Genomic DNA, 20,373 nt, shown 5'->3' with positions numbered 1-20,373 from the left:
GTGCTAGCTGATCCTGTGTGAGAGCGTTGAGGTGAGTGAGGCTAGAGTGCAAGGGTTGATCGGGTGCACCAGGGTGGTGGCTGTAAGATGAGAGCACCAGGGTGAGAATTGATAGGGTGTGTAAGGGCTCATGGGAAAGTGAATACGTTGCAAGATCCAATGGAGTTTGGAGGCACCAATGTGATAGTTTGTATTGTAAGAGCATGCTACTAATGGCGTGAATGCAGCAAAGTGAGCACTAACAGGTCTACAGAGCGGGAATTGAATGAAAGAATGAATTATAAAAGACCAGTGTGAATAGGTCTGCAGAGAGCTGATTGGTTGTCCAAGCCCGGTGAGGGCTGATTGGTTATACTGAGGCTCAGAGCCTGTGACCTAATGGTCTTTTCCTTTCTTCCACTCTGTCTCCTGCATCAGGATCCATACTGTGAGTGGCAGATCAATAGCAGCAAGAAGGGAGACTTCCTCTGCAGCCGCCGTGGAAGATTGCCCAGTGCCATTCGTGCACCAGCCAACTGCCCAAGGCTTTGCAACCAGTGAGTACTGAAACGAATAAAACTCTGCATGCTGTATCAGCTACTCCACAATCTATTGGCAGAGAGGACAGAGACCAGTCCCTATTCATAGCTGATTTCAGTTCACTGACCAGGTGCACGCACGTGCACGCTAACACTTTCTGCTACAGCTGCTACAGGCACACTCTCCTGCCCCCTTGTCTTAACCCTTCTTTTAACAAGTAAAGAGACCAGTGCATAAACACTGCACATTGCCATATGCTTATCCGCCAGCTGCTGCAGGCTGTAATACCCACCTCATCTGTTATTGCACACTCTGCCATAACTACTGAGACCAGTATATGTACACTGCCCAATGCCATACACTCACCATTCAAGTACCCCAGGCTTTGCAACTACACACAACCACACTTCTTTGACCATCTCCATTTCACCTGCTCCTCCAAGCACCGTCACCAGAGAGTACAGAGACCAGTCCATAAACACACTACACCAGAGCCTAGATGGCTATCTTGAGAGTACAGAGACAAGTCCATAAACACACTACACCAGAGCCTAGATGGCTATCTTGAGAGTACAGAGACAAGTCCATAAACACACTACACCAGAGCTTAGATGGCTATATTGAGAGTACAGAGACCAGTCCATAAACACACTACACCAGAGCCTAGATGGCTATATTGAGAGTACAGAGACAAGTCCATATGCACATGTCTTCCCTAGACTAAAACTAGAGGTTAGTGATCACTTCAGTGGGGTATACTGTGGTGAAAGTGCCTTCTTGTTTGCCGTCTTGTGTCCATGTGTTCCCGTCTCTGTGTCTCATCAGTTTCTCTCCATTTCTTTCCAACTTATCTGTGTTTCTTATTGTCTACAAGAGACCGTAGGCTACAAGGGCACTGGGAGACAAAGTGAGGCACAGGAGACACAGTAGCAGTTGGTTATTGGGAGAGAATGTGTACAACAGTGTGTCACCGTGATCCTTCCCAAGGAGAGCAGACGGCCAGGTTTCTACCACTTTGCGTCTTGTATATTTCAATCTCTTTACCATCGTTGAAGAGCAAGCATCAGGAGTGCATCTTAGCACCACCTTACTTCTGAGATGTATTACTTTTCCATCAGGGGATCTCCGTTCATAATCGTAAACACTGAATACTCTCGTCCACGTGTGGGATCCCAGGGCACTTTCGTGAATGTATCTTCCTTTGTGTTTCCTTTTTGCCTTACTTTAGGAAGGTCAAGTCTTTCCATCTGACATGAAATATTTTTGCAGCTTATAAAATAGGCTATATTGGCCAAATCCATTAATTTACTTTAAAAATCTAAAATACTGTTAAAATGTAGAAAAGTCACTGTAAAACTAGGTGACTTCAGGAAACTTGATTCAAATTAAGTTATTCAACGGGTCAGTTGTCTCCAGTTGCAGTAACTTTAAGGCTTCCAAAGCACAGAGGAAAGGTCAAGGCCAAAGCAATCCCACCTTCAGTGACAATATGGAGATTTCCCTCAATGTTTATGTGCATCAGTTTCCATTATCTTTCTCAGCTGCCTCAGTGCTCCTAGCACTACAAATTGGTTGTCCTTTCACTGCAGACTCCTACTCATCGTCTCAGATAGTTGTGTATTTGCTGGTCTACTAAAAAGGCCTTTACCTCGTGGGCTGAAGCCTACCACCTTCCATCACTCTGGCAAATTCCTTTCTGCGCGCAGATCTGTCAGACACACCTTCTCAATCTTGGACCCTATTACCAGGTCTGGCAGGAAGAATGGTAAAGCACAGGGACATTCCTGTCCTGGATCCCCCCCTTCCTCAACCACCCTGATGTTGGCCCTGTTCAGAAGACAAGTAAACATTTATCATTCCCTGATGGGCAGGCTAATGCAGTCAGGGAAGCGTCCTGCTTTTCAATTCTTGTACCCATACAGTCATGCTGGACACCCTGAGTGGACTGCAGTATATGGAGGGATGCCGGTTTAGACTCTGCTCAGTCTAAGTGGACAGTACAACTGTATCCCTAGATGTCTGTTAGGATTCGTCTCGCCCTAGGTAGACGGTAGCGCTGTAGTCCCAGATACCTGGAAGGTACTCCGCCTGAGTGGACAGTGGTACTGAACCCCTAGATGTTTATTTGGATGCTGCTCAGCCTGGATGAGCAGTGGCACTGTAGCCCCAGATGCTGTTTGGATGCTGCTCAGCCTGAGTGGACAGTGGGACTGTACCCCCAAATGTCTGCCTGGATGTTGCTCATCCTTGGTGGACAGTAGCACTGTTTTCCCATTGCATGTTTGGATGCTGCTTAGCCCATGTCAGTCGTCGTCAGACTGCTTTGGGGTTTCTGTTTAGCCTAAGTGGACTTAATCGATCCCTGGACATGGTTCTGATGGTGCAGGTGTTCTATGAAAGGCAGCAGAAGAGTACACACACACACACACACACACCCACTTCCACTGCACCTCCAAACACTTGTGTATGCTCTTCATTCTAGCTGGACACTAGTGAATATCCCCCCAGCTTGGATAGTGATACTTTAAACCCGGGTGGAGGTTAGCTCTGGATCACCACAGATGCCAGCTGAGGCTGGTCAACCAGTGTGGTCCAGCGGCTGCACAGAGATACCTTTGAGGAGGCTGCTTAGTTGGAGGTTGTCTTGTGGTTCCCCAGGGATGTCTGCGAGGATGCCAGGATTCCTAACTCCTTGTTTGTTCTTTCTTGCAGGCGCAGCACCTGTGATGAGTGCTTGTCCAACTCTAGCCAGTGCGCATGGTGCCAGTCCACTCACAGCTGCTTCTTCTTTGCCGCCTATCTCGCCAAGTACCCTTATGGTGACTGCCGGGACTGGTATGACAGGTATGAGCTCACTCATCCTTGCCTTTGATTGATGTTCTACTAAGCTGTGTCGGAATGAAAGTAACCCCTCCGTAGTTGCAGGTCCTTCTTGCTGTCTTGGTCTACACATTTACATTCGGGATCACTATTTCTATACCATAGCATATTCACTGATGTTTATGAACTTTTATTATCTGTGCTGTTTGTGGTCTATCAAACCTAAAAATGTTTATTGTTTTTAAACTGTAGGAATCTGACTTTGTATGTGTTATGCCACTAGTTGGTTATACCATTCACAGAGTTCAGGGGCTCCCCAAAAGTGTACAGGGCTCAATGTAAAACCCAAAGTGTGCTAGTGTGCGCGAGCAGCACTCACCCCCACCCTGTTCAACACCTACATGACCCGTCGCACTGGCCTCATCGGATCCCACTGACTTGACATCATATCCTACACCGATGACACCCAGCTCATCCTCTCGCTCACCTTAGACCCCTCCACCACAAGAACAAACTTCCACAAAGCCATGACCAGTGTCGCCTACTGGATGAGGACCAACGGCTTGAAGCTCAACACGGACAAGATGGAAGTTCTGATCTTCAGTAAGAACACCTCCATGTAGGACAGCACCTGATGACTCCCCAAGCTCGGACCCACATCTACACCAACAGACCACGCCTGCAGCCTCAGCACCACCCTTGACAGAAAACTCACCCTGTAGTGCCAAATCAACGCAGTCACCTCCTCCTACTTCCACATCCTCTGCATGCTATGAAAAATCTTCAGATGTATCCCAGCCAACATCAGAAAGACAGTCACCCACGCCCTCGTCACCAGCCAGCTAGACTATGGAAACACGCACTACACCGGTATAACCGCCCAACTCCTCAAACTTTGGACCATACAGAAAGTAGCAGTCAGACTCATTCTCAACCTCTCCAAGTGGCCCTGCATCACCTCCCACCTCAGGAACCTATGTTGGCTTCCTGTCCAGAGGAGATGCTAGTTCAAGATGCTGACGTGCTTACAAGCCCCTACACAACCAGGGACCAGCATATAACAACCACTGCCTAAAGTTCCACCAACCCGTCTGACACCTGTGACCAACCTACCTAGACCTCGTGCAAACACCCTGCATTCACCGAAGCCACAGCAGAGGTTGTGGAACAACCTACCCTTCCACCTATGAACATTACCCTCCTTGGTGGAATTTAGAAGGGGATTCAAGACCTGGCTTTTCGACTGAGACCAGCGAAACCTCAGCACCAGGATACCCTCTGGGGTGAAGAGCAGCGCTGTATAAATAACTGATTGAGAGTTCATAATGCCACCAAAAACAAAATGGTGTAACCCTTCTTTCGTGGAGCACATCAGGCAGCCCTACCTTAGGGGTGTGACTAGTCTGGTGGTGCAACACGCCTACTGCATAGCTAACTACCCACCTATCCTGGTGCCAAGTAGCCTTCAGGGCAGGAGGTGGCATCTCCCATGACTGGGTGAAGCCTTGGTCCCATATCAAAGGCATCAGGGACTTTGAAGTCCCTAGCCTTGATATGCCAAATCACTAGCCATCCTGCTGGAGGAGGTGTGAACACCTTAATCCGGAGCAGGCATTGTTTCTGGCCTCAGAGAGTGGCAGGGAGTCAGAAGCTTGTCTGTGGTGGCAGGCTGGACAATACGAGTCAGCCAGCACACTACGGGACTAGTAGGTTTCAGTGGGGCACCTCTAAGGTGTCCTCTGGGTGCAGGTCATAATAAATCCAATACTGGGATAAGTATGGATATATTAATACAAAGGGTTTAATTCCAAACTCCATGGGTTTCAGTGAAGCCATCATGGAGCTGGGGAACTCTTAATGACCAGTGCCCGGTACATGTACTTTTGATGGTTTCCCTGTTCACTTGCACCATCAGGGGCATATCTGCTCATGCAGATATGCTGTCACATGTACTATAATGCACCATGCCATAGGGCTACCAGGCCTACATATATTACATGCAGTGACTTTGGCATGGCACACAGTGAGTGTGCCATGTCGTGTTTTCACCCATAGTTTGTACCATGACACGCAATCTGCAATGGCAGGCTGCATTCAATGTGTATGGGGGTTCCTTAGGGTGGCATAATACAAGCTGCAGCCCATAGGGACCCTCGTTAGTACTCATGCCCTAGGTACCGTGGTACCACTTACTAGGGACTTACAGGGGTGCTAAAATGTGTGGCAATTGTGTGATAATTAGACCATTTTACCTTGTTTTCAGGGAAGGAGCACTGGTTAGCAGGGACCTAGTGCTCACCATTTGAAAAACATCAGTACCAGTGTCAAAAAGGGGGGGGCCAGGCCTAAAAGGGGCACTTTCCTACAGACCTTGTTTCCAGGGCTGTATGGAGGGGTCCCCTGGGCTTCGGTGTCTCCTGGCAGCCCACCATGTTGCTTAGTGCCTCGGACTGAGTTTTGCTGGCCCGAGAACAGCTCCCCATGCTTTGCCGGGCAGATTAGCTCTGACTGGGTCCCCTTTGTGTAGTCTTTTTACAGATATGCACGACAAAGGACCATCTGCTGCTTGGCACTGGCCTGGGAGGAGCCTGGTGAGACAAAGTCCTCCAGAGATGGAACTCATGCTCACTCAGCGGTGAACCGAATTGCATGGTCTTCGCACACTAGGTGTGTGTGTAGGAAGCTGGGTTTCTGTTGCAGTAACCCCCCCACTTGTTGCCAGACTACTGATGCTCTTTGACTTGATGTGCCCTGGGTCCCTGCCAATCCGGTTCCCAGGGCATGTGTTCTTTCCCAAAACATACCTTGTTCCCCCAATTGGCACCTCTCTGGCCATATGTCAGCCCCTTGTAAATGGTACCACAGGTACCAAGGGCATTGTGACCACCCTTAGAGGCCTTGTACCTTTACACACAACACACACTGCCATTGCAGGCTGCGTCTTTTGGTGCAAAACAAAGTGAAGAGTCGACATGGCACACATCCCTGTGTGCCATGCCTAGAACCTACTGCCCTGGCATAGGCCATCCACCACTCTAGCCTGGTGCACTATACCAGTGGTGAGGGTACAGGTGCACGAGCCCTGTGCCCCTGCAGTGTCTAGACCAATTCTTAGACATTGTAAGGCAGTAATGCCTTTAAGAATATATGGTTCTGGGAGTTTCTCATTACAAACTCCACAGCACCTTAATGGCTTTACTGAAAACTGGGAAGTTTGGTATCAAACTTCTCAGCATATTAAACCTACACTGATGCCAGTGTGGGGTTAAATGAAAAATGCACTCAGAGGGCATCTTAGAGATGCCCCCTGAAAAACGACAAGCCTCTGGTGGGTTCCCTGACTGGTAAAACACCAACCTGCCACCATTAGACATGTCTCTGGACCCCTGGGGTGGGAGCCTTCGCTACCTGAGCCGAGAAACAAAGCCTTTCCTGGGCGAAGGTTTTCACACCTCCCCCAGGTCAGGAAGAGCCATCTGTGGCAGGGGAGCTTTGAAGGCTTGGCAGCCTTTGTAATGCGACCCCCAGCCTCTCCTGCTAGCAGGAGCAGGCCCCCTTCCTGTCTCCCCTCCTTTTCGGCGGGAAGACAGGCGGGAAACACTAGCCAGCCCAGAAGGTGTGCCCACCTCTGCCAACCACACCCCTCAGGTGGGGGAGGCGAGGTGAAGCCCACTCTTCAGTGCCCGCGCACTTCCGATTAGGTATTGTGCCCACTCCCCCACGTGGGGTGAGCACACCAAGGATGTAGTCACCATAGGGTCAGTAGCCCATTGGCTACAGACCTTGAGACCCCTAAAACGCCCCCTAATTACAGGGGGCAGCTCTGAACCAAGAAGACAGATTCCCATATCCTATGAATGACAAAAGAAGATTCCCAAGAGAGGAGAGTGCTGCGAAGAACTGATTTGGCCCCAGCTCTTCCGGCCCATCTGCAGTTTCCAGAGATCCTGCGCCAAAAATCACCTTGTCCTGCAGCCAACGACCTCCAGAACCCCTGGGAGGACTGACTGCCTTCAACAAAGACTGGATCTCCTGTGAAAAGCAGCCTTGTTCAAAAGAAACTGCCAAGAAAGACTCAGCCTTTTGAGAACAAAAAAACACGTGGAACCACCACTGCACCCCACGCTAGCGGCCTGAGTTCGAAAAGCCCGCCGGTCCCAGCGAGGTCCCCCAGCACTCTAGACTCTGAGTCCACCGTGTGTTGACCCCTCCAGGACTACACGAGGTCGCCTTGAGCCTCTGCACGAAGACCCATCCCCAACCGCGAGTGGCCTGGTAAGGTGAAATCTGACCTCAAAGACACCCCTGCATCGAGCCGCCCTGGAGAAGAGAACCCGAGGTGCACCTACGTCCCAGAGCTCTTCATCTTACCCGCCCAGCTGTTGGTTCCTCCCGGAATATTTTGTGGACCGAGCCTGCAGCCAAAACCGGCAATCCCCATTGAAAATTGGGCACCCAATGCCAAAACAGCACCCTGCACCTGGCCGCCCCTGTGCTCCTGCGGGTGCACCCTGTGTGCTAACTCGGATCCTCTTTGCCCTGAGCCTAATGCCTGGAGCTTTGCTCCCACAACCTTGTGGCCTGCTTGTGAGCAGGTACCAACCGGAGGCCCCTACCCCCATTAGATAACATTGGACCTCAGCACTCTGCATCCGGCCGTCCTAGTGCCGCTGAGAGTGCTTTGAGAGTGCATCTTTGACCCTGGGGGAACCCTTGTTCTAACCCCAGAAAACCAACTCCCAAAACTAAGTACTTACCTCTGTGCTTCATTTCCTCTCATAGGATTGCATTGACTGCTTTTCTTTGAAAATTCTTTCAAGTGTTGAGTTGGTTTGTATGAGAACTTGAAAAACTGCAAATGTAGCAAAAGGGAATTATTTACCTTTTGTCTAGGTGTGATATCTAGGCATATCCTCCTGATTAGCAAAAGTAATTTAAAAAGTAATCCAAGAAGTAATGAGTATTGTAATCTACAAAGTAAATGAAAGAAATTCTGATTATTGACTTACCTGTAAATAAACCAACTGCATTTGAACCTGCATTCAACTGTCATTTATTGCATAAGTATTGCAAAGTATTATTTCACTTATCTGTGCCAGGCTTGGCTTGGTTCTAGAAATAAAATAACTTAATATTTTTATACAAACAAAATTGGTCTGAGTTCAGTCTGAATGTGTGACATCATTTGCTGATTGGGTGTGTACAACAAATGCTTAACACTGTCCTCTGATACTGCTCGACCACACTACCACAAATGGAGAGTAAGGTTCTGTCTAACTTTACCTCTGCCTATCTTTGGGGTTTCACTGGACTCTGTGCACGCTATACCTTACTCTGGTATAGCATGTACAGAGCCAGCTTCCTACAGCTTTTGGTAATCTGTGCCCCCTGAGTCCACCCACAGGTGATCCAAGGTAGCAGGGCAGTCTGGATGAGAAGGAGCTGGGGTCATCAGTGAACCCGTTCTCCTCTCATTGAGGAGACTGCAGCTGAAAACTCACAGGCACGAAACCCAGAGGTCCTACGGTTAGTGCTTCGAGGGGTGGGAGATGAGCTCCGCCCCAGCCGCTCTTGCTACCACGCATGCAACCCTGAGGTCATAGTCACAGCTGCTTCGAGTGTTGGGAATGGATTCATCCTAGTACTCGGACACCTGATATATTGTGTCTTGTGTAATAACTGGATACAAAATGCCAAACCTTTCTTTACAATCTGGGGGACAGTGGCAACCGCAACCTTCCCCGGAATGGCTCATTATCTGCATTTAGCACCTTGACTCTGACTCCAGAACGGATGTCCAAGTGGGACATGTTGCCCAAGCTTCCCGGCGAGGCCTGCTTGGTTTGCTAATAGTAACGTGTGTGCTTGCCTCCAAGACTAGTTTCCTGCCTCAATTGAATGGGGATGAGCTTGTGATTCTTTTCAGTGTTGATGATTATTAACGAATGCCCACGGTGCAGGATGAACGATTACTTGTAATCCTGATGTGCTGTCGTGGGAAACTTCACTCATTTCATGAACAGTCTCCCGGCCTCCCCTGAAAATCCGAAGTTTCTACACTGCACTTTCTGAGCTTCAAAATAAACTGCATCTCAGCGGCTAGAGGAGTGCCGACTGGGACACAAGGTCTTGATGACTGGCTCAAGGAGGCGTTGAAGTCTGGACAGTTTTTCACGGTTGTCATGTCTAAAAGACACTTTGTGAAGGGTGTAGTTGACTATGCTTATAAGCAGACTTTTTTGGGGGGTTGAGATCAACATATACTACAGAAAAGAGGCTCTTCTAAAACCTGAGATGGTTCATGTTCACAAGTTAAGTGTAAATTCTGATGAGTCTTAATTAGAATTACAAGTATGTTACCACCCTACCCTCTCCTGCTCCTGTAACACTTTCCTCCTGCCTTGCAGTGTCCACTCGGTGCCACAGTGCATGGACTGCTCCAGGTTCAACACCTGTCGCGAGTGTTTGCCTAACTTTGAGTGCGGCTGGTGCGGCAATGCTGATAACCCGACGATCGGCAGGTGAGGTGGTGAGATGTGCACTACAGGGTTTTGTTTCACGAGGCTTTGTGCTGCTAGTGATCAGCATTTCAACAGCATACTATATGAGTAACTGTGTCGTAGTCAGTGGTGTCATAGAGATAAAATCAAGAAACGTGATTATGAGTCATGAAATTTAGACCATGTGATAATGGTCAATGTTGAGGATATTAACGGAACATTTAGATTTGCACCTGCAGACCGGACCTGTTTGATGTGCTGAGAGGAAGTGGGGAAGTAGTTACCTAAACATTGATTTGTTTACTTGCATGCAGTCAGAGCAAAAGAAATACAATTACCTTTAGCTTGCACAGTGGGAAATCAAACATGACCATTAGAAAGTAAGCGGAAAGTTAAATATTAGGTGCTGCAGGTGCATAAGAATATCATTCATTACAGGTAGGAGTTGAGAGACAAAACCTGCATCAGCTGCTGGATATAGCAGGATATGCACGCTCCCCTCAGGGCCATTTATTTTAATAAAAGCATAGGGGGGATGGCATTGGCCCTCTTCCTGAGCCTTGTTGGGCCCTGGTGATTCCACCCTTCAGGACCATTACTGAAAATAAAGGGAAGGTGGGCTGCACGGCTCCTCTCCTTGAACCCCATCCCCAGGGCCATTTCCAAAAAAGTACGTGGAGGGGGCTGCTCAGCCCCCCTCCTGAGCTACTATTAGCTCTCGTGACCCCATTCCCTGGGCCCACATTTCTTAAAGGTGGGTGCCCTGTGGCCCATCCAGAGCTCCCAACATACATTTGTTGGGTGCTGCAGGGTAGCCCTAAGGCCTCCACATGCATTGGGAGCCGGCATTGCTCCTAAAGCTGCTCCCTCCGGGCAGGAGTAATATTTTGATCTTTTTCTCTGCAGGCAGGGAAACCGATCAAAAGTCCACTCCCAGTGGACGGGAGAATTTTGAAAGCTCCCGCCCACTGGGAGTGATCTTGGTGTTTGCTCCCGCTTAGCAGCAGATACAAAAATCCTCCTACCAAGTGGGGAAAAAGCAGGTTTTGGAAACTGTGTCCTGGGGTGGGCTCCCCAGGACATAGCTAGTGAGGCGACTCTGGGGGATGGGATCCCCGTGGCCATTAATGGCTCAGGGAGTTGGGCACACACTGTCCCCTCTCTTTTAAAGTAATTGGCCGGGGGGGCAATGGGAGGCTCCCCGGGGCCTTTAATGGCTTGGATGGGGGGTGGTCATGCGGTCCCCATGTGTGAGAAAAGGTCATCTTTCTTGCATGGTAGGCCCCCACTTTTTGCTGAATTGCTGAATGTACTTTGACTGAGTGTGCCCTGGACTCCTGCCAATCAGGGGCCCAGGGCCTATGTTCCTTCCCTAACACCTAAAAACCCAAATTGGCAAACCCTGGCCACCTGTCAGCCCCTGGTAAATGGTACGCTAGGTACCCAGGGGCTTGTGACCAGGGAAGGCCTCTAAGGGCTGCAGCACTTATTGTGCCACCCTTAGAGGCCCTGTACCATAACACAAACACACTGTCCTTGCAGACTGAGTGTCTGGGTACAAGACAAAACAAAGAGTCGACATGGCACACATCCCTGTGTGCCATGCCCACAACCTACACTGCCCTGGCATACGTCAGCCACCCTTCTAGCTGGGTGCCCTATGCCATTGATGTGGGCACATGCGCCCTGTGTCCCTACAGTACCCAAGTCCATTCCTGGGCACTGTAAGTGCAGTGCTGCCATTTAAGAGTATGGTGCTGAGAGCTCGTCAAACACGAACTCAACAGCACCATAATGGCAACACTGAAGACTGAGGTTTGGTATCAAACTTCTCAGCACATTAAACCCGCACTAATGCCAGTGTGGGATTTAATGTACAAAGCAATACAGAGGGCATCTAGAGATACCCCCTGAAACCTAACCTACAATCCACGTCTTGTCTCAGGGGCTGACACACAGCAGACATGCTGCTGGACCCCTGGGTGGAGAGCCCCTGCTCTCCTGGGCCTGCAACAATGCACATCCTGGGCGAGGTGCTAGGTCTGCTCCCCCAGGATGGGCAGGGGGAAGCTTCAAAGGCATGCCACCTTGTGAGCTTCTCCAGGCCACTTGCTGTACCCAGCAACTGACCCCCACTCTGGCGGGAGGACTGGCTGGAAACCCCAAGTAAGGACAGGGGATGTGCCAGCCTCTGCCAGCCCCAACCCTCAGATGGGGGAGGTGAGGTGAGGCACATCTCCTGCCTCTCGCCATCTTGAAGATTGGAAGCCCTGCCCAATCAGGACTAGGCTACTGCCCCCCTCCCACAGGAGAGTGGCAGGATAGGGGGTGTACCCACCCCAGGGCAGGGACCCATTGGTCCCTGACCTTTACCTACCTATAAAGCCCCTAAATCTAGTATTTAGGGGCACCAGGAACCTTCCTTCCTCAGATTCCAGATTCCGAAAAAGCAAAGAAGAACAAGAAGAAAGAAGACCTGCTGTGCAGCTGCTAAGAAGAGGAAGACACCAACTGCTTTGGCTCCAGCCCTACCGGCCTGTCGACCCTCGAACCTGCTCCTGCTAAATCCCGGCACCTCCTGTGGCCAGCAACGTCACAAACTCCGGAGGACCTGGCTACCTTGTGACTGAGCATCTGGGACTCCCATGAGCAGTGGCTCTGCTCAAAGCAAGTTTCTAACGCCTGTGACCCTGAATCCGGCACCCAAGGACCCACCTCGACGTTCCTGAAGGCACCTGCAGCCGAACCAGGGACCCCCCCCAACCGCGATCAACAGAGGGTAAGATTTCCTGACATCAAAAGGCACCCCTGCACCCGGCACCCTGCGGCCGACTCCTGGGTACCTACCTATCCTTCAACTGCCAAACTTACCTCTCGAAGTGGTGGTGGCACCTGAAGAATCTTCGTTCCCGAGCTTGCAGCCTTTGTTCGTCCTTGAGCTTTCCCATTGAAATCCATTGAGCGCCCGAAGGCTCAAAAGCACCCTGCACCCAGCCGCCCGAGTGGCCTTGGCAGTGTAACTTCTACTCCTACCTACTTCCCCATTTGCCCTGAGCAAGTGACCAGGAGCCCGTCTCCCACAGCCGCGTGGCCTGCTAGTCAGCAGCCACCAACCAAGGCCCTCCTGCCTCCCATAGGATAACATTGGGCCTAACTCACTCTGCACCCGGCTGCCCCAGTGCCGCTGAGGGTGTAACAACTGTACCAACCTGACCCTGGGAGACCCCTGAGTCTGTGCCCAGAACCTTAACTCTGCCAGTCGAGTACTTACCCAAAAGCGGATAACTCACTTTTCTTCCATCGGGTAATATTGACTGGCTTCTTGTGAAATTTCTTCTAAGTGTGGAGTTTCTAAAACTTAAAATATTCACCTAAAATCAACCGAGTAACGAAAACAGAAATACTCACCTGCTATTAGGAGAGATCCCAGTGCTGGATCTTGGTGCCGAGCACTGACCCTGAAAAGTACTCACAACCGTACTTACCCCAACCCAATTTTCTTCCATAGGAAATCATTGACTGTTTTTCGGTGACATTTCTTCTGTGTCGATTTTTGAAAACTACAAATATTCTTTAAAAATCGTACCAACTGTGAAAACGTAATTACTTACCTGTTTTAGATAGAGGTCCCAGTACTGAGCCTAGGAGCCCAGCCCTGGATTACAAAAGTAACGAGAACATACTTTACCTGTAACTTGAATTTTCTTCCATAGGGAACCATTGACTGTTTTTTCTATGAAATTTATTCTAAGTGTCAACTTTTAAAATAGCAAAATATTGCTTAAAAATCACAACAGTAACTAAAACGAATTTACTCGTTTCCAAGAACTGTCCCAGGACTGAATCTAGGATCCAGTCCTGGAGTTAGAAAAGTAATCAATTGCAAATAACTTAAAACTTACATTGAGCTCAATGTAGTATTGTGTTTGAAATTGTGTTGCCTATTGCAACAAAACTGTAACTATTATCTGCAAAAGTCAATTGCCTATTGCAAAGTATTTAACTAAAGAATCTCATTCTGAGAAAGTATATTTTGATACCTATTGTTGGTTCTAAAATAAAACAACCATATATTTTTTATATAAACCGTTGGCCTAGAGTTCAGTTCTTGAGTGTGTGAGACCATTTGCTGACTGAGTGTGTACAACAAATGCTTTACACTGTCCTCTGATACTGCCTTACTGCTCGACCAAGCTACCACTTTAGAGAGTAAGGTTATATCTAACTTTAGCTTCTGCCAAACCTCTGCGGACTGTGGACTCTGTACACCCTGTACCTATTTGGGAACAGTATATGCAGAGCCACTTTCTCACACCATCCCAATGTTGCAAAATTTCTCTCCTGTGGGTAGACGCGGGCCCCCTTCCTCTAGCACATACTATACATCTGAGGCTCAGCAGAGCCCACCGTGGGGTGAAAACATTGTCTATGGGGAGGAGGGGTGCGTAGTCCCCCTCCCCTAATTTAATGATTTTTCCATGGGGGTGGGCTCCATTGGGACCTCTGATGCCTTGGGGGTGAAGGCCACATGTCCCCTCCCCCCACCCCATGTTTTTGGCCCGGGGGTAGACCCCATGGCGCCTCTGACTCATTACGGGGGCCGCATATCCCTCCCCATACAAAATGTTTTTGGCCCTGGGGTGGGCTCCCTGTAGCCTCTGATGGCTCGGGGAGGGGGTCCGTGCATCCCCTCCCCAATACATATTAATATCAGCCCCCAGGGTTAGGGCTCCTGAGGCCCTGTGAAGGCTTATAGGGGTGGGGGCATGCACCTCTCTCCCTTTATGAAAACAAAGCGACCGTGACCACCATTTATTTTTATGCTCCCACGGTAGTCCCATAGGATTGCAGCAATTTTGCACTCCGCCCCCCCACCCTCCCTGTTTTTGGGCTGGGGTAAGGCGGGTTCCTCTATGTGCCGTCCCCTCCTCCAAGAGGCCTAGAGGGTCAGTTATGACGAGCCCAGCTCATCATGAACACAGCTCCACTGTGCCTCATGACGAGCTGGGCTCGTCATGAGCACACAACGAGTTAACCATAGTTGTTTGGAGGATTGTGTTGTGGTCATGATAGTTGAAGATCTTTGCAATTATTGTCCGTGGGGGAGCCCCAGGTTTGGGTGGGGGCACTGAGGCTCTGTGTACCGTCTCGCCTGTAAAAAAAAATTGGACAGTCGTTTAGGCAGAAATGTGGTAACTATGAAGTCCTCTAGGAATAGGTCCACACATGGGCCCTCGGCCCACTCTGGTACCCCACCACTCTGATGTTATTTCTTCTGGCTCTCCCTTCCTGATCTTCAAGCTTGGCTGCCATGGTCTTACCCTGTTGAGTTAGGGATTGTACTTATGTGTTCGAGGCATGTGGGCTGCTGAATTCATATCTGTGCATAGATCGCCGCCTAGTGTTGGGTCCGGATGTTTGCACGTTGTTGTCCTGGAAGAGTCTTCGAAGTATCCTGGGATAGGTGACTCCTCCCCTGGACTACAGTGCGCATGGGCATCCTCTCCATCCTCAGATTGTTTTTTTCCGCCATTGGGTTCGGATGTGCTATCTTGACTCAAGTTAGGAAAATCTTTTTTCAGGCCAAAAGGCCTTTAGTTCGCGTCGGTACTGTTCTCGATCGGTATCGATATTATCTTTATTAGTTTATTAACTTCCAGAACAAACTTTCGCATCTTACCCGACCGTCGATTCGACATCAACGATGGAATCGAGGACACCATTCAAGAGGTGTCCGGTATGCAATGCGAAATATCCCCACGTCGACGTCCATCCGGTGTGTAACAAATGCCTTTCACCGGATCACGACGAATCTACATGCATGGCCTGTACCAGATTTCGATCCAAGAAGACTCTACGGAATCGACGAGCGGCGAGACTCGAGGCGCAGCAAGCGGCACCGGCCCCGGCCGAACATCTTCAACGCCGAGACCGAAGATGTCGAAGAAGTGGAGAACCTACCCTCCAGTCCAGTTTCCGAACAGGACTCCGGATCGGAAGACGTCGACGAAACACTCTTTCGCAGAGATGAAGACGACACCGAGGTAGGAGACTACAATGAGGCCTTAGGGGCCGAAGAGAGTAGCTCCGGTGACGAGCAAGGCCTACCTGTTCAGACTGAAGAAAGCCCAGTGCAACAGTCTATGGCTCCGGTCGAGGGATCGCCTTCGGGCCTTACCCAAGACCTATCCCGCAGTTCTTCGGCCCCGCCCTCGGGCCCGGCCTCGGACATTCAGCGGCAGCCATTAATGCCCAAAACGGCTGGTTTCCCTTCATCAAAACCGAAACCGAAAGCTGTATTGGTTCAATTGAAACCGAAACCGAAAGTGGCGCTTGTCGGATCGAGGCCCTCCACACCTTCGACGCCAGCAAAACACATCGGCACCGAGCGCACCAAACGGGACTTCGGTGCCGAACTCGAAGCGGCCGACGTCGGAGTCGACATAAGGAAGAAGGCCTTCGGTACCACCAAACCTGCTCGGCACCGACGCAATCGACTCCGAACCCAAAGGTCAAACAGCCTGCTGCGTCTCACACTGCTTCCACGGCGACACCAAAGCCACACTCATCGAAGAAGTCGACGGCCATTCCCGCCCCTCGACTCGATGACCCACCGGCGCCAAAAAAATCCACGACCGCCTCAACAGAACCGGTCGGTGCAAAAGACTCGAGGGCGCTCCAGACGCGACCCATTGCTGCGCAAAGCACCAAAAAGAAAATGGACACGTCGGGCTCCGAACCAATTAAAGCTCCAGCAGCCTCTTCGACACCAGCCAACATTACTTTTGGCCTGCCACCATCCACGGCCCCAAAACTGTTCCAAATCAGGACACGGGTGACCCATACCACTATCACGCCTGCCGAATGCTCTGGGGAGACGTCTCCATCGCATCTAATCGACGCCGACACCGGCAGGATGATTATCCACAAACGGAAAATAACTTCGGAGCCGGCTTTGGACTCCTTCAGGATTCCACTTAAAAGAAAGCTGCCTGTGGCTTCAGAACCAGTTCTTTACGAACCTTTCCACTCACCCTACCAGGATCCACAATCCTTCTCTCCCACACACTCCGACACGGATGCGTTGGTGGACTACATGGGTGACCAAGTCCCCTACCCCGGAGACATGGACCCTGACGGCCAACAGGACCCTGATCAAACTTGGGATGACCCTGTGGACCCAGGTGCACCTATGGATGCACAAGACCCGCAACTCTATGGAGCAAAAACATCTCCCACAGAGGACACGGCAGCGTTTAACGCTCTAATTGAACGTGCTGCTGCCAATCATGGGGTGCAACTTCACTCGGACACCGTCGAGGACGATTTTCTTATGGATACTTTTGCATCCTCAGAAAGGAATATAAAAACTCTACCCATGTTGAAGGGTGTCCTCAAACCAGCCAAGGACATCTTCAAAGAACCCACCAGGGCAAGAGTGATAAACCCTAGGATCGACAAGAAATACAGATCAGCGCCTGGGGACCCTACTTACATCAGAGGCCAATTACCTCTGGATTCCATTGTCGTTGCAAATGCTCGCAAGAGGGCACACTCACAAACAGGTGACGCTCCTCCCCCGGACAAAGAGTCCAAGGTGTTAGAGACCTCTGTTAAACGGGTTGCCGCCCAGGCAGCCAACATATGGCGCATAGCCAATACTCAAGCACTCCTCGCTCGCTACGATAGAGCGCACTACGACACATTAGAGCAACTAATCCAACATCTCCCTGACCAATACAGAGAAGGTGCAGAGATCCTCATTAGGGAGGGACAGCTCCTCACAAACGCATCCATCAAGTGCGCGCTGGATGCCGCAGACACAGCTGCCAGGGCCATAAACACTAGCGTCATGCTGCGACGTCATGCCTGGTTACGAATCTCCGGATTCAAACCTGAGGTGCAAAACAACATACTCAACCAGCCTGTCAACCCCGACTATTTATTCGGCCCGGAGGTTGACACCACCCTAGAGAAAATAAAGAAGGACACAGACACTGCAAAGTCCATGGGGGCTCTCCAGACTCAGTCCTTTCGGAGCGGCTCCTTTCGTTGCCCCGGAAATAGAGGAGCAGGTAGAGGACAGGGGTCACAGCAAACATACAACAAGGGCAATACACAAACCACCTACGGTAAAAACACCCGGGGTGGATATCGTGGCTCCAGTACAAAGGGCAGAGGACGCGGCTACGGCAACACCAGGTCCTCCCCCAAGAACAAGCAGTGACGCCCTCTCCCTTCCTCCCGACCACATAACACCTGTCGGGGGAAGGCTACAAAGGTTCCTGTCCACGTGGAACTACATCACCACGGACAGGTGGGTCAAAGATATTGTCAAGTACGGTTACTGTCTAGAACTAACCTCCACTCCACCCACAATACCTCCAAAAAACCGTCCTATGTCCTCAGAGCACTTAACGCTCTTACAGCAGGAGGTGCAAAGCATGCTTCTAAAAGGCGCAATAGAGGTCGTACCCGTCCACGAGCAAGGTACAGGGGTGTACTCCCTGTACTTTTTAATACCGAAAAAGGACGGGTCACTCAGACCTATATTAGACCTGAGACCCCTAAACAGATACATTCTTTCCGAGCATTTTCACATGCTCACTCTACAGCAAGTCCTCCCGCTGCTCAAGCAGGGAGACTTTCTAGCCACACTGGACCTCAAGGATACGTATTTCCACATACCCATTCACCCATCACACAAAAAATACCTCAGGTTCACTGTTCAAGGGCAGCACTACCAATTCAAAGTCCTTCCCTTCGGCGTGACAACGGCACCAAGGGTGTTTACAAAGTGCCTAGCTACTGTGGCGGCACATCTACGGAGGCAGCACATACACGTCTACCCTTACCTGGACGACTGGCTCGTTCAAGCGAAGTCAGCCCAGCAATGTGCCAGCCACATATCCCGCACCATTCACCTCCTTCACAGTCTGGGGTTCTCACTAAATTACCCAAAATCCCATCTACAGCCCGCACACGTACAACAGTACCTAGGTGCGACTATAGACACTCTGGCGGCCACAGCTCAGCCAAATTTGGTGAGAATCAACAGCATGCAAATGCTGATTTCAAAGTTCAAACCACAACACTCCCTTCCCGCGCGAGTGTTCATGCAGTTGATAGGCATGATGGCCTCCTGCATCTTCATAGTCCCCCACGCGAGACCACATATGCGCCCGCTTCAGGAGTGCTTAGCACGTCAGTGGAATCAGGCTCAAGGACAGTTGAAAGACCTAGTGTTGGTGAGCGGTCAGGCATACAACTCTCTGCATTGGTGGAATCCACAAAACCTTTGCAAGGGCCGACCGTTCCAAGAGCCTGTCCCACAGATAATACTGACGGCGGACGCGTCTCTCCAGGGATGGGGAGCTCATGTACTCCATTACACAGTGCAGGGACTATGGACACAACAACAAAAGAAGATGCACATCAACCTTCTAGAGCTGATGGCAATCTTCCTCGCTATGAAAGCATTCAAGGTACACTTGTGCAACAAAGTCGTGTTGATCCGGACGGACAACATGACTGCCATGTACTACATACAGAAGCAGGGAGGAACACACTCTCCACAGTTGTCTCATCTGGCTCAGAGCATGTGGAAGTGGGCCATTCAGAGGAACATATTCCTCATGACGGAACACCTCCCCGGCAAGGACAACCAGATGGCGGATCTGCTCAGCAGACACAGCCACCAGATGCACGAGTGGGAGTTACACCCATCAGTACTCCAACTGTACTTCCAGCAGTGGGGTCATCCAGAGATAGACCTATTCGCGACAACGCAAAATGCCAAAGCTTTGCCGCCAGGTTCCCACATCGTAGTCGCAGGGCAATGCGATATGGATGAACTGGTCCGGCAGATTTGCGTACGCTTTTCCCCCAGCACCACTGATACCGCTGGTGGCACGCAAACTGCGTCAACACTCACTGACGCTCGTCCTGGTTGCTCCAACGTGGGCACGCCAGCCGTGGTACACCACCTTTCTCGAACTTTCCGTGGTGCCGCATCAAAGGCTGCGGGTCAAACCCGAGCATTTGACGCAGAACCATGGAGAGATTCAGCACCCAGATCCGCAACAGCTGAACCTGGCAATCTGGCTCCTGAAGTCCTAGAGTTTGGCTACCTAAACCTGCCACCTGACTGTATGGACATCATTAAGGAGGCCAGGAGACCCACTACCAGAGCTTGCTATGCGGCTAAATGGAAGAGGTTCGTCATTTATTGCAATAATAATGACATTAACCCCTTCGGTGCTCATGACGGAACGGTTCCGTCATGAGCCACGGTTGAGCTGTGCTCATGACGGAACCGTTCCGTCATGACCACGCCCGCGCAAGATTCCGTCAGCACAGCGGCGGAATCTGCGCATCATGGAAGGGGTTAACCCCCTAGATGCATCCATCCAAAACATTATTTGTTACCTATTACACCTATACCGATGCAATCTGGCGTACACCTCTATACGTGTCCATTTGACCGCAATATCAGCCTATCTACAGACCAGGCAGCACCTCTCTCTATTCAGAG

The 20,373-nt window shown here is 50.4% G+C and overlaps 1 protein-coding gene across 1 annotated transcript in view; it reads left to right on the top strand.

The window, feature by feature from the left end:
* Window positions 1-20,373, top strand: part of MEGF8 (multiple EGF like domains 8) — a 634,126-nt gene that overhangs the window by 238,361 nt on the left and 375,392 nt on the right. The window contains exons 18-20 of the mRNA XM_085615576.1: window positions 418-536; window positions 3,232-3,363; window positions 9,747-9,860. Of these exons, the coding sequence (XP_085471702.1) occupies window positions 418-536; window positions 3,232-3,363; window positions 9,747-9,860 (365 nt within the window). The remainder of the gene's footprint in view (window positions 1-417; window positions 537-3,231; window positions 3,364-9,746; window positions 9,861-20,373) is intronic.

The sequence above is a fragment of the Triturus cristatus genome, chromosome 7, assembly GCF_964204655.1.
Source record: "Triturus cristatus chromosome 7, aTriCri1.1, whole genome shotgun sequence".
In the NCBI taxonomy this organism is placed as follows: Eukaryota; Metazoa; Chordata; class Amphibia; order Caudata; family Salamandridae; genus Triturus; species Triturus cristatus.
The sequence above is the reverse complement of the archived record's forward strand: the minus strand, read 5'-3'. Positions and strand labels throughout refer to the sequence as shown.